The 12,690-nt window shown below is 41.4% G+C and overlaps 1 protein-coding gene across 2 annotated transcripts in view; it reads left to right on the top strand.

The window, feature by feature from the left end:
* sh3d19 (SH3 domain containing 19) overlaps positions 1-3,894 on the top strand; it is a 140,636-nt gene extending 136,742 nt beyond the window's left edge. For both annotated transcript variants that reach the window (XM_055646725.1, XM_055646716.1), the window contains one exon: positions 3,113-3,894. In XM_055646725.1, the coding sequence (XP_055502700.1) occupies positions 3,113-3,120 (8 nt within the window). In that variant the 3' untranslated portion in view covers positions 3,121-3,894. The remainder of the gene's footprint in view (positions 1-3,112) is intronic.
* The last annotated feature ends 8,796 nt before the right edge of the window (positions 3,895-12,690 follow it).

Below are 12,690 nucleotides of genomic sequence, written 5' to 3'. Positions count from 1 at the left end.
GTTTTCATTGAGTGCGTTAAACATCAAGAAAGGGGAAAGCCTATTGGGACATACTGTTGCAATATTCTGGCTTTGATCATACAATCTCGTTATGTGTTGAATAATACCAATGTTTTTACATCGATCATATTGTTTGGTAAATTATTCTCAACCTTTATTCTTAATTTCTAAATAAGAGTCATAGTCATACAGTGTGGAAACAGGCCCTTCTGCCCAACTTGCCCTTGCTAACCCCATCTACACTAGTTCCACCTGCATGCCATATGGTCCATATCCCTCTAAACCTATCCTATCCATGTACATGTCTAAATGTTTCTTGAACAACATGCCTCCTCCGGCAGCTTATTTCATACATCCGCCACCTTTTGCGTAAAAAAAAAGTTATCCCTCAGGTTCCCATTAAATCTTTCCTCCTTCACCTTAAACTGATAAACTTAAACTGAGTTGGAAAAAAGATCAGCCATGATCATATTGAATGGCGGTGCAGGCTCAAATGCCTACTCCTGCACCTATTTTCTATGTTTCTAAACCTGTCCTCTAGTTTTCGATTCCCCTACTCTGAGCAAAAGATTCTGTGCCTTTACCCAATGTATTCCTCTCATGATTTTGTACACCTCTCTAAGATCACCCTCATCCACCTGCACTCCATGGAATGAAGCTCTGTCTCAATCTCTCCTTATAGATCAGTCCCTTGAGTACTAGCAATATCCTGGTAAACCTTCCCTGAACCTTTCAAACGTGACAACATATTTCTTATAACATGGTGACCAAAACTACTGACTGATGAAGGGCAACGTGCCGAAAGCCTATCCATCGGTGATGCCACTTTCAAGGAACCATAAACCTGCACTCCTAGATCCCTCTGCTCCACAGCACTCCCCAGAGCCCTGCCATTCCATCTGGAGTTCCCGCCCATGTCAGACCTCCCAAAATGCAATACCTCACATTTCTCTGCATTAAATTCCATCAATCATTCGTGACCACCTGTCCAACCGATCAAGATCCTGCTGTAAACGTGGACAACCATCTTCACTATCTACAATACTATTTACTTTAGTCTTATCTGCAAATGTGTTAATCATGCCATTTACGTTCTTATACTCGCTAGAATGGAGAAGATTGAGAGGGGATCTTATAGAAACGTACAAAATTCTTTAGGGGTTGGGCAGGCTAGATGCAGGAAGATTGTTCCCGATGTTGGGGAAGTCCAGAACAAGGGGTCACAGTTTAAGGATAAAGGGGAAATCTTTTTGGGACTGAGATGAGAAAAACATTTTTTACACAGAGAGTGGTGAATCTCTGGAATTCTTTGCCACAGAAGGTAGGCCACAGTTCATTGGCTATATTTAAGAGGGAGTTAGATGTGGCCCTTGTGGCTAAAGGGATCAGGGGGTATGGAGAGAAGGCAGGTACGGGATACTGAGTTGGATGATCAACCATGATCATATCGAATGGCGGTGCAGGCTCGAAGGGCCGAATGGCCTACTCCTGCACCTATTTTCTATGTTTCTATGTTATACAAAGCATTCACATAGATAGCAAACAGCAATGAGCCCAGCACAGAATCCTGAGGCATATCACTAGTCAAAGGCCTCCATTCTGAAAAACTTCCTTCCACCATTCCTTCCATTAAGCCAATTTTCTATTCACTTAGCTTTCTAGCCCTGGAGCCCGTGCAGTCTAACCTCCCAGAGCAGCCTACCATGCGGAACCTTGCCAAATGCCTTGCTGAAATCCATATATACAGCCTCTAAAGCTCTGCCCTCATCAACCTTTTTGGTCTCATCTTCAAAAACTCAATCAGATTTGTGAGACACGACCTCCCATGTGCAAAACCATGATGACTCTCCATAATCACCCCAAACATACATCTAAACGCATGTATATCTTATCCCTTAGAATACTCTCTAGTAACTCTGACCACAGATGTTAGTTTCACTGGCCGGTGGTTCTCTGGGTTTTCCCTGCAGCCTTTCTTGAAGCACAACATTTTCCACCCTCTAGTCTTCTGGCACCTACCTCACCTGCATTTAATGACGGCTGGTAAATCTCAGCCAGGTCACCTGGAATCTCTCAAGCTTCCCACAGTGTTCTCAGATTCATCTGCTCAGGCCCGGGAGATTTGTCTATCTTCATACACGTCAGGACCGTCAGCACTTCCTCGACTAATATTGACTGCTCTCACTTGATGGCCCCAAATTCCCCAGTCCTTGTGTCTTTCACCACAGTTAAAACAGAGGAGAAATACAAGTTGACGACCTTGCCCATCTCCTGTGGCTCTACACAGCGTTCACCATTTTGATTCCTTAACGGTCTGATTCTCTCCTTGGTCACCATTTTTCCCTTTATGTACTTAGAAAATCTCTTGGGATTATCCTTAATATTATCTGCTAGAGCTATCTCCTGTCCCCTCTTTACCCTCCCGATTTCCTTTTTTAAATTGCAATCTGTTCCATATGCTGTTTTATAGACTTTGCAGAAACACCTCGTAGACTGCTTTCTTTCTGAACAATGAAACAAAATTAAGTAATTTAATATATCGCCCCAAAGTACTCGTTCTTTAGGATTGACCAACAGTGTGATGTGGCTTTGCGTAACCAGTGCATGTTTTGTGACAGCATGCGCTGGTAAGGCATGCTGCAACCTCTAAAACGTTAAACGTCTGGCCATGTTACATGTGTGTTTATCAAAGTGCATACCAGCCCCTATTGTCATTGACCTGGAGCGGGGCCTTGCATCGCCAGGCGCGGCTTTAAGCGGCCGCGGGACTTGCCATCGCCCGCTGGGGGCTTTGACTTTGTCTTTGACATCGGGAGAAGAAAGGAGAGCAGGGGAGAGACAAGACTTTGCCTTCCATCACAGTGAGGAGGAGATTCACTGGATGGATGTTTGTGTAAATTGTGTTGGTGTGTGTCTTGGTTCTTTTCTTGTTGTATGACTGCAGAAACCAAATATCGTTTGAACTTCATGTGAGGTTCAAATAACAAATAAACGATATTGTATTGTATTGTAAAAAGCACTCCACATCATTAATTTGTAGTAACATTCTAGCGTGTGTGTGTGTGTGTAAATATTAACAGATATCTAAATGATTTTTCTTTTTCTCCCCAAGGTCGGTGATACAATTGTCCTCGTCAAATCCATAGATGCTGACTGGCTGAAAGGGGAACTAAAGGGAAAAGAGGGGATATTTCCCCGGAGTTTTGTTCAGGTTCTGAAAGACCCATTGTGAAATACTCTTGCTGAGACTGAACGATGAATATGTGGAGCAGTGTTGAACTTGGCCAATCATTTATTTGTACCAAAGGAACACAAAGCACGTGAACATAGCAGTCAAGCGAATTTAGTTGTTGAAGTCATTAATCAAATGTTCTATTACTTGTGAACTGGGATGTACTGCAGTCACTTGGAAGCAGTGGGTGGATGGGTGGTCAGGATTTGTACTCACAAGCTATACAACGGATTATAATTTTACTCCATGACAATTATATATTGGTGAGAAATAAATTCCAGTATTGAACGAGGAACGCAATCATGATATTATTACAATGTAAAATTATTCACTGATGTCAACATATGTTGGTGGGCAGTGATGGGCTGGTTTTCCCATTTGTGCTGTCATCTTTAACTTGCATATCAATTGGGAAATTTACCTTTAATGTAAAGTCAATTTTAAAAAAAGCATCACTGCATGTTATTTCATATCTTTCTAAAGAAAAAAATGTTTGTACAAAAAATAAAATTGGGCTTCATGGTTTGCCTGTAGTATTATTCAACAGTAACTGGGAATTGGTAGAAGCAACATTATTTTGGTGTGGATTCTTCACCGGTGATGTTTCTAGGTATCAGTGCTGAACTTGTGATAAACTTTTCAATAAACAATATTTATTTCAATTCTTCGGGGTTTTATTTCAGAAATTATTTCAAAATATAATAGAAACAAAGGTAACTTGCAAAATAGATGCTGCAGGGGCAGTAGGCCATACGGCCCCAATTCGAGCCTGCACCGCCATTCAATATGATCATGGCTGATCATCCAACTCAGTATCCTGTACCTGCCTTCTCTCCATACCCCCCTGATCTCTTTAACCACACAGGGCCACATGTTCTTTTTTTTTTTTTTTCTTTTTTCTAGTGCAGTATGTGGTGTAATTGTCGGTGGCGAATTTGCGTTCAATGAATGGACGGAGCCAAAGGAACTTGCATAGAATTGCAAGAAATGCGGCATAACTCCCTCTTAAATATAGCCAATGAACTGGCCTCAACTACCTTCTGTGGCAGAGAGTTCCAGAGATTCACCACTCTCTCTGTAAAAAATGTTTTTCTCATCTCGGTCCTAAAGGATTTCCCCTTTATTCTTAAACTGTGACCCCTTGTCCTGGACTTCCCCAACATTGGGAACAATCTTCCTGCATCTAGCCTGTCCAACCCCTTAAGAATGTTGTAAGTTTCTATAAGATCCCCCCTCAATCTTCTAAATTCTAGCGAGTACAAGCTGAGTCTATCCAGTCTTTCTTCATATGAAAGTCCTGACATCCCAGGAATCAGTCTGGTGAACCTTCTCTGTACTCCCTCTATGGCAAGAATGTCTTTCCTCAGATTTGGAGACCAAAACTGTATGCAATACTCCAGGTGTGGTCTCATCAAGACCCTGTACAACTGCAGTAGAACCTCCCTGCTCCTATACTCAAATCCTTTTGCTACGAATGCTAACATGCCATTCGCTTTCTTTACTACCTGCTGCACCTGCATGCCTACTTTCAATGACTGGTGTACCATGACACCCAGGTCTCGTTGCATCTCCCCTTTTCCTAATCGGTCCTAATCATTTAGCACTATTGGAATACTTTATTTTTTTCACGGTGAAGTTGTATAAATTGAACCATGACTGCATTTTAAACACACCCCAAAAGCTAAACATAATTTGGTAGCAGTATGGTGAAAATTGATTTCGACAATGCTGCCATCTGCTGGTCATATTCATTCTAACACTTTGACAGAAATATATCAGTGCTTTTGAGTCAAAATCTTACAGATGACAGTGATACAGGTAAAATAATACACTATAAATAGAAACCGTTGTACTCCAAATGAAGTGTGCCTCCTCTAAAGGCCATTGATGGATAACATCTTGAGTAGATTGTCAGGATATGCTCGCTACAGGTAAGACCGTTTTGCAGTCGGCCAATAGATAGCAAGTGGCGTACTATGTGGGCCAGTCAATGCTGGGGCACTTACTACTTTATTGTAAGTGCGCCATCATTAATTGGCCCATGTGGAATTTTAAAATTGCAAGTAAATTGGAGATTGAATAGAATGTTATTGTCAGAGACACAAGATCCTGCAGAGGCTTTGCAGTTAGGTTTATTACTGTCATATGTACAGAGGTTCTCAGCATTGTTGCACATCAGTTCCAGAGACAAAGACCATGGCCACAGTGAGGTACAGGTGGTTTGGATTACACCCAAGCTTACAAAAAGCCTGATAACAAAGGGAAAGAATCTGCTCCTGAGTTTGGCCCTTTCAATCTTTTCTATCTTCTGCCCAACAGGAGCAAGGAGGAGAAGGAACATCCTGGGTGAGGACTTGTTTTTGATTGTGTTGGTTACTTTTCTGAGGGAGTACGAAGTGTAGATGGAGTCGATGGTGGGGAATCTGATTTGTGAGATGTACTGGGCTACATCCGCAATGTGTTGCAATTTCTTGTGGTCTTGGGCAGAGCAGCTCCCAACCTGTAGAAGTTTGTAAGAGTCATTAGAATCTTAGTGAATTTCCTCTCTTCTGAGAAAGTGGAGATGTTGGTGCGCCATCTTGGCAGTCGCTTCAGTGTGGCTGGTCTATGACAGAACATTGGAAATATATACACCATCCTGAAGTTCTCAACCATTTCCACTTCAGCACCATTGATGCTGATTGAGGCATGTAATTGAGAAATTGTTATTGAGTCAATAACAATTTCCTTCATCTTGCCGTCACCATATAACCATATAACAATTTCAGCACGGAAACAGGCCATCTCGGCCCTACAAGTCCGTGCCGAACAAATTTTTATTCCCCTTAGTCCCACCTGCCTGCACTCATACCATAACCCTCCATTCCCTTCTCATCCATATGCCTATCCAATTTATTTTTAAATGATACCAATGAACCTGCCTCCACCACTTCCACTGGAAGCTCATTCCACACCGCTACCACTCTCTGAGTAAAGAAGTTCCCCCTCATATTACCCCTAAACTTCTGTCCCTTAATTCTGAAGTCATGTCCTCTTGTTTGAATCTTCCCTATTCTCAAAGGGAAAAGCTTGTCCACATCAACTCTGTCTATCCCTCTCATCATTTTAAAGACCTCTATCAGGTCCCCCCTAACCTTCTGCGCTCCAGAGAATAAAGACCTAACTTATTCAACCTATCTCTGTAACTTAGTTGTTGAAACCCAGGCAACATTCTAGTAAATCTCCTCTGTACTCTCTCTATTTTGTTGACATCCTTCCTATAATTGGGCGACCAAAATTGTACACCATACTCCAGATTTGGTCTCACCAATGCCTTGTACAATTTTAACACCATGTTACAAAGCAGAATCTTGACTGAAAAAAACACTGGAGGAATTTAGCGGGTCAAGCAGCATCTGTGGAGGGAAAAGGACAGAAAACGTTTTGAATTGGAATTCTTCTTCAGACTGGAGAAGGAATCGAAACTTTGTTCTTTTTACGCCATAGAAAGTTAATGTTTATTGTTGGGGCAATTGAATGGAACATTGGGACGATCATGCTTAACTGACATGAAAACGCTGGTGCGACCACATATCTGGTATGGTAGAGGTCTCCTTGTTTAAGAAGGAATGCTAATTCATTAGAAGCAGTTCACAGGTGTATCTGGCATTGGAGATTTCTCTGGATTGGGTTGGACAGGCTAGGTTTGTGTCCACTTGAGTTCAAAGTTTTGAGAAGGACTTGATTGAAAGTTTTAAAATTCTGAAGTGCCTGGACAGGCTAGAGATAGAGAAGATGTTTTCTCATCACCCAATGTAAGCAATGAGGTGAATGATTTTTTTTTCAAAGGACCATTGGTGATAGCTTTCATCTTCAAAGGCTCGTAGGTAGTTGCTACAGCTTAGATAGATGTGAACTTGACAGGCATGGTTATCAGGAGTGGACGGAAGCTGCAGTCGAGGTTAGATTCAGATCCGCCACAAAAGGGAATGATGAATCAGCCTTAAGGAATTGCATGGCCTACTTCTACTTTGCATTTTTGTAACAGATACAAGTTTGAACGTGTGGTGAAAAATAAATTAGGAATATTTGTTGCTTTTCTGCGTTCAGCATGAAGCTTCCTGGATGGGGAAACCTGTTTAGCACAGACTCAGAACACCTTTAAAAGTTGACTAAAACCTGAACAAACACCTGGAATAAAATATTACTGCAAATAACATGAGATGATGTCGTATGAAATTACTGAAAGTATAGCATACTGGAAATGTGCATACTCTAATTATGTCTACTATACCTTGTGGCTTTCCCCCTCAACCGTAATTCTTCCCTCATTACACAGGTGAACAGTCCTGTTTCAATTCTCTTCAAACTGCCCCTTTAGCTCTAAATATTACTTATCCTTTAACACAAGTTAATTTTAAACAATGGTACACAAAAAAGCTGGAGAAACTCAGCGGGTGCAGCAGCATCTATGGAGCGAAGGAAATAGGCAACGTTTCGGGCCGAAACCCTTCTTCAGACAATTTTAAACAATATTCACCTCGGTGACCATTCAGGGTATTCTGCCTATAACAAGTTTCTTAGCTCTCATCTAAAAATTGCATCCATGACAATTTGGTGGACTCAACCCAACCTATTGTTTGTACCATTCCTCCATCATGTTTGACCAATATAGATATAGTTAATATTTCAACTTTTAGCACAACAGACGTGGAGAAAAGTTTGAGTTCATCAACAGTCTGAAAATTGTTAATAAATATTTCTCCTGATATTCAGTTGCAGCCAGAACCAGACACACTGGAGCCACCGTACAGGGATGATTTGTTATGTTGCCATTGTTATGTACAGTGCCCTCCATATTGTTTGGGACAAAGACCCATCATTTATTTATTTGCCTCTGTACTCCACAAGTTAAGATTTGTAATAGAAAAAAATCACTTATGGTTAAAGTGCATATTGTCAGCTTTGATTCTTCTCGGTAAGAAAATACTACTTTCAAACTATGAAATAGTTGTATTTATTGTTCCTTTGTTAAGTCAGGTGTCTCGTCCCTGTCCAGCTGCCCCAGCAGCAACTCAATGGACCTGGCCCCAACACCGATCTCGCTCACTCACCAAAGCATAATAAAGCAAAAAAGAAAACGACAAAATAATCTTAGTCTTTAACAAAGGAACAATGAATACAACTATTTCATAGTTTGAAATCAGTATTTTCATACCTAGAAGAATCAAAACTGGAAAAAACAGAAGAAATGAAGGTCCACTGCTCTCCAGGGTGGTTTATGCATAGTGGCCTTTGACCTGGGCATGCGCAGTCGGAATACCGAACTCGCTTATAGGCTTGGTGGATGTAAAAATTGTCCCTAGTGTGTGTGTTAATGTGCGGGGATCGCTGGTCGGCGTGGACTCGGTGGGCTGAAGGGCCTGTGTTCGTGCTGTATCTCTAAACTATATTAAAAGGCAATTAAAAAAAACACATATTAATAAACGTATGGAATGAAGGTTTAAGCCACAAATTAACTTAAATATCACCAAGGCTGTTGCCTGCCACATAGAAAAGTCCGATAAGAGGAGCAGGGGGTAACATCGACACATGTTGCAGCATTGTGAGGCCATTAAAGAAAGCAAATCAATCTCCTGCGTCGTTTCAAGAGAAGTGGGATCAAAAAGCAGAGATTAATTCTAGTGAACAGTCTTCAACCTTGGTTTGATCGCAATTGTGTTTGGTTCCAGTTACCATACCGTGCTATTTTGAGCGAAGATCTTGGAGTATGGGGATTGGACCCAGGTCTGGAAGCGGTAGAGTTGCAAGCGCTGTAAGGCAGTAATTCTACCGCCCCACCACCCCTAATTACGATTATTCTGACTATGAAATGTTTTTAAAGGGTAGTTACAGGAGAGATTTGTATCACCTGGAAGGCTCAGATCTAAGGCCATAGATATAATATTAAAAAGTAGTCTCATAAATCCAAGAGGGAACTCGCCTATATTCAGAAAGTGGTTAATCCTTGAATTTGTGCCACAAAGAGTAGTTGAGACAATTAGATTAATTTAAGAGGGGAGTTTACACAAGGGAAGGAAATATGTTAATATTGTTACAAGTATGGAAAAAGACTTGTTGGCTAGTTTCTGAGCTGTAAACAAGATTGACTGTTTGATGAGCACTTCAATTGCCAGGATAAAGAAAATTACAAACTAAGTGTTGGTAAATAGGATTAGCACAGATGGTTACTTGACCATTGGCTGAATAACCCGTTTCAGTGCTTTCTGACTCCATAACTGTAAATATGGTAAGTCACTAACTTAATATTTCTCAAATTAATATTTGGTCTGATGGAAAAATGTGGAAAAAAACATGTTTGTATTTGACATAGGTCTTTTTCCTGGTCAATCTATCCTATCTGTTTCTCAGTTTCATAAAACTTTTATCATTCTCTCTTCAGCGATCAACTCTTAAGCGAAAACAATCCAAGGTTTCCCAACGTCTCCTTATTATACACTCCGATCAGGCAAAATCCTTCTGCACCTCAAAAGCCTCCTAACCTTGCTGTAGTACACACAATATTCCAAATGTGGCCAAAGCAGTTTCATAAAACTAAAATATGACTGCAATTTTATATTCAATGTTCTGAGTCTGACTGATCAAAGCAAGTTTTTGTATGTCTTACTACCCTAGGCACTTATGTTACCACTTTCAGGCAGCTATGGACTTGCACGAAAGGTCCCTGAAAGTGTACTGTCCTCCTCGTGGAATGGCAGGGGGGTGGAAGCAGGTTGTATGGGGTAGAGAAATTGACAAGGCAAGACAGTAAACTTTGAGCATAGATATCCTGAGGAAATGAGGTATACGAGTATCCTGATTATCAATGATGGCATCATTGTCTGATTATCAATGAATAGCCTGATTATCAATGGTTACACAGAAAAGCTGGAGAAACTCAGCGGGTGCAGCAGCATCTATGGAGCGAAGGAAATAGGCAACGTTTCGGGCCGAAACCCTTCTTCAGACTGATCAGGGGTGGGGACAAGAAAGGGAAAAGGAGGAGTAGCCGGAAGGCTGGAGGGTGGGAGGAGACAGCAGGGGAGCTGAGGAAGGGGAGGAGACAGCAAGGACTAACAGAATTGGGAGAAGTCGATGTTCATGCCCCCGGGGTGCAGACTCCCCAAACGGAATATGAGGTGCTGTTCCTCCAATTTCCGGTGCTGCTCGCTGTGGCCATGGAGGAGACCCAGGACAGAGAGGTCGGAGGCGGAGTGGGAGGGGGAGTTGAAGTGCTGAGCCACCGGGAGGTCAGCCTGATTATCAATGATGGCATCATAATCCAGCGGGAAATGCAAGATATGACATTTGGTCCTATGAGATTGAAGGTGGACCATCAAATCACAATGTTTGTTGGCAAATTTGATGACATTTTGGTTGGTTTTGTGTTTCTGTTGAATAGGGTCCCAGGCCCCACTTGTGCGATCAGTGCTGCAAAGGTTCCGGCTGACCATTCTAGTCTAATTTCAGCAATAGCATCAGAACCTGGCCCCGATTTAGTGACACACTTAAACCATTGCCAGGAGTATGAGAAAATGAACTTTTATTTGCATATGGCGTGCACAGCCTAAAGTTCTAGGTCAAGGGTAGACATCCAGGCCAGGACAGCATCAGTTACTGGGTGGATGGCTTTAAGCCACCAGGGAAAAACCTCAGTGAGCAGTCATTCACGATTTACAAGTTAACAGTGATAATCAAAACACGCCCAATCCACAGATCTACCTGGACCTATTTTTATGAAAAGTTGCCTCATCAACAAGCTCCCATTTTCAGTTTGTTTATTGTCACATGTGCCGAGGTACAATGAAAAACTTTTTAGTTGCGTCTCTCCAATCAGCGTAGACTATATACATGATTACAAATGTCAATTTTCCTTGGTTTCTGTTGCATTCTTCACAGTAGATGTGGCTCAATGTAGATAGCATCACATACTATGCACCCACTAAGCAGCAGCCAAAAATGGGATACAATTTTACAGAATGGTATACAATAATGATTTGTAGAGGGCTTAAACCATTAATTACCTGGCTTGATGGAGGAAATGCTCGTCACCAAAGAGTTCAAGAGACTGGGCCCTTCCAGACTTGTGACTATTGCCACAAACCAAGATGGATGAGAAATCAATGAAACATATACTCATCCTTTGAATTGCTATCTAAATTTGTATTTGATCTAATACTACTGTGGAAGCACACAAATAAATGGGCAAGACATTTCAGATGTCTTTAAAATTGGCTCCAGGTTGCAAGGTGAAGACTGCATCGATTACTAGTCAGCCTGAGCTGGTGGTGGTAACCGACTCCCTCACGTTCTCTTGGTAATAGTCTGTTATAGACTAGTCGATAGTTACACATGATAATAATGCCTTAAAGGCAGCCAGTGATGATCAGGCAATTTCAACATTTAGTTTACGATCATATTGTTGCAAGCAATACTTTGATTTCATGCACATTACAGTGAACACTTGCTAGAATTTAGTACTCGCTACAATTTAGAAGATTGAGGGGGGATCTTATAGAAACGTACAAAATTCTTAAGGTGTTGGACAGGCTAGATGCAGGAAGATTGTTCCCGATGTTGGGGAAGTCCAGAACAAGGGGTCACAGTTTGAGGATAAAGGAGAAATCTTTTAGGACAGAGATGAAAAAAACATTTTTCACACAGAGAGTGGTGAATCTCTGGAATTCTCTGCCACAGAAGGTAGTTGAGGCCCGTTCATTGGCTATATTTAAGAGGGAGTAAGATGTGGCCCTTGTGGCTAAAGGAATCAGGGGGTATGGAGAGAAGGCATGTACAGGATACTGAGTTGGATGATCAGTCATGATCATATTGAATGGCGGTGCAGGCTCGAAGGGCCAAATGGCCTCCTCCTGCACCTAATTTCTATGAAGTGGCTGTATTTTGCATATTCTTTTTACTGTTTAATAATAACCTGGTTAGCAGCAAGGCATACATCCCAACCCCAACTCACCGGCTGAGCAGAATGTAACACTATTCCGAGACACCAATCCAGCAAACTGGTGATACAAGTATTGGTTTTAAGTGAATCAGTCATTATAGAATATCTAATTTTATACAATTGTAGCCAGAACATTTACACATTGTCTTATTTCTATTTGAAATCAAATCTTCATTAAGCAATACATATTGTACCATCGCATTCTAATAAAACAAGATGATTTATTCAACAGTATCAATTGTTATATATGCCTATCCTCTGATTAGATGGTATCCACTTGCTGCGGTAAGCATATCCATTCCTGATCGAAAATGTCACTGAAGACCAGGTCCTGTCCTATTCCCAGAGGACAAGTCTGGTGTCTAAATTATGGAGTATGGTGTTCAATTTTGGTCGCCTAATTATAGGAAGGATGTCAACAAAATAAGAGAGAGTACAGAGGAGATTTACTAGAATGTTGCCTGGGTTTCAGCAACTAAGT

This window comes from Leucoraja erinacea, chromosome 1, assembly GCF_028641065.1.
Source record: "Leucoraja erinacea ecotype New England chromosome 1, Leri_hhj_1, whole genome shotgun sequence".
NCBI classification, from domain to species: Eukaryota; Metazoa; Chordata; class Chondrichthyes; order Rajiformes; family Rajidae; genus Leucoraja; species Leucoraja erinaceus.
This window is presented reverse-complemented; position numbering and strand designations above follow the sequence as displayed.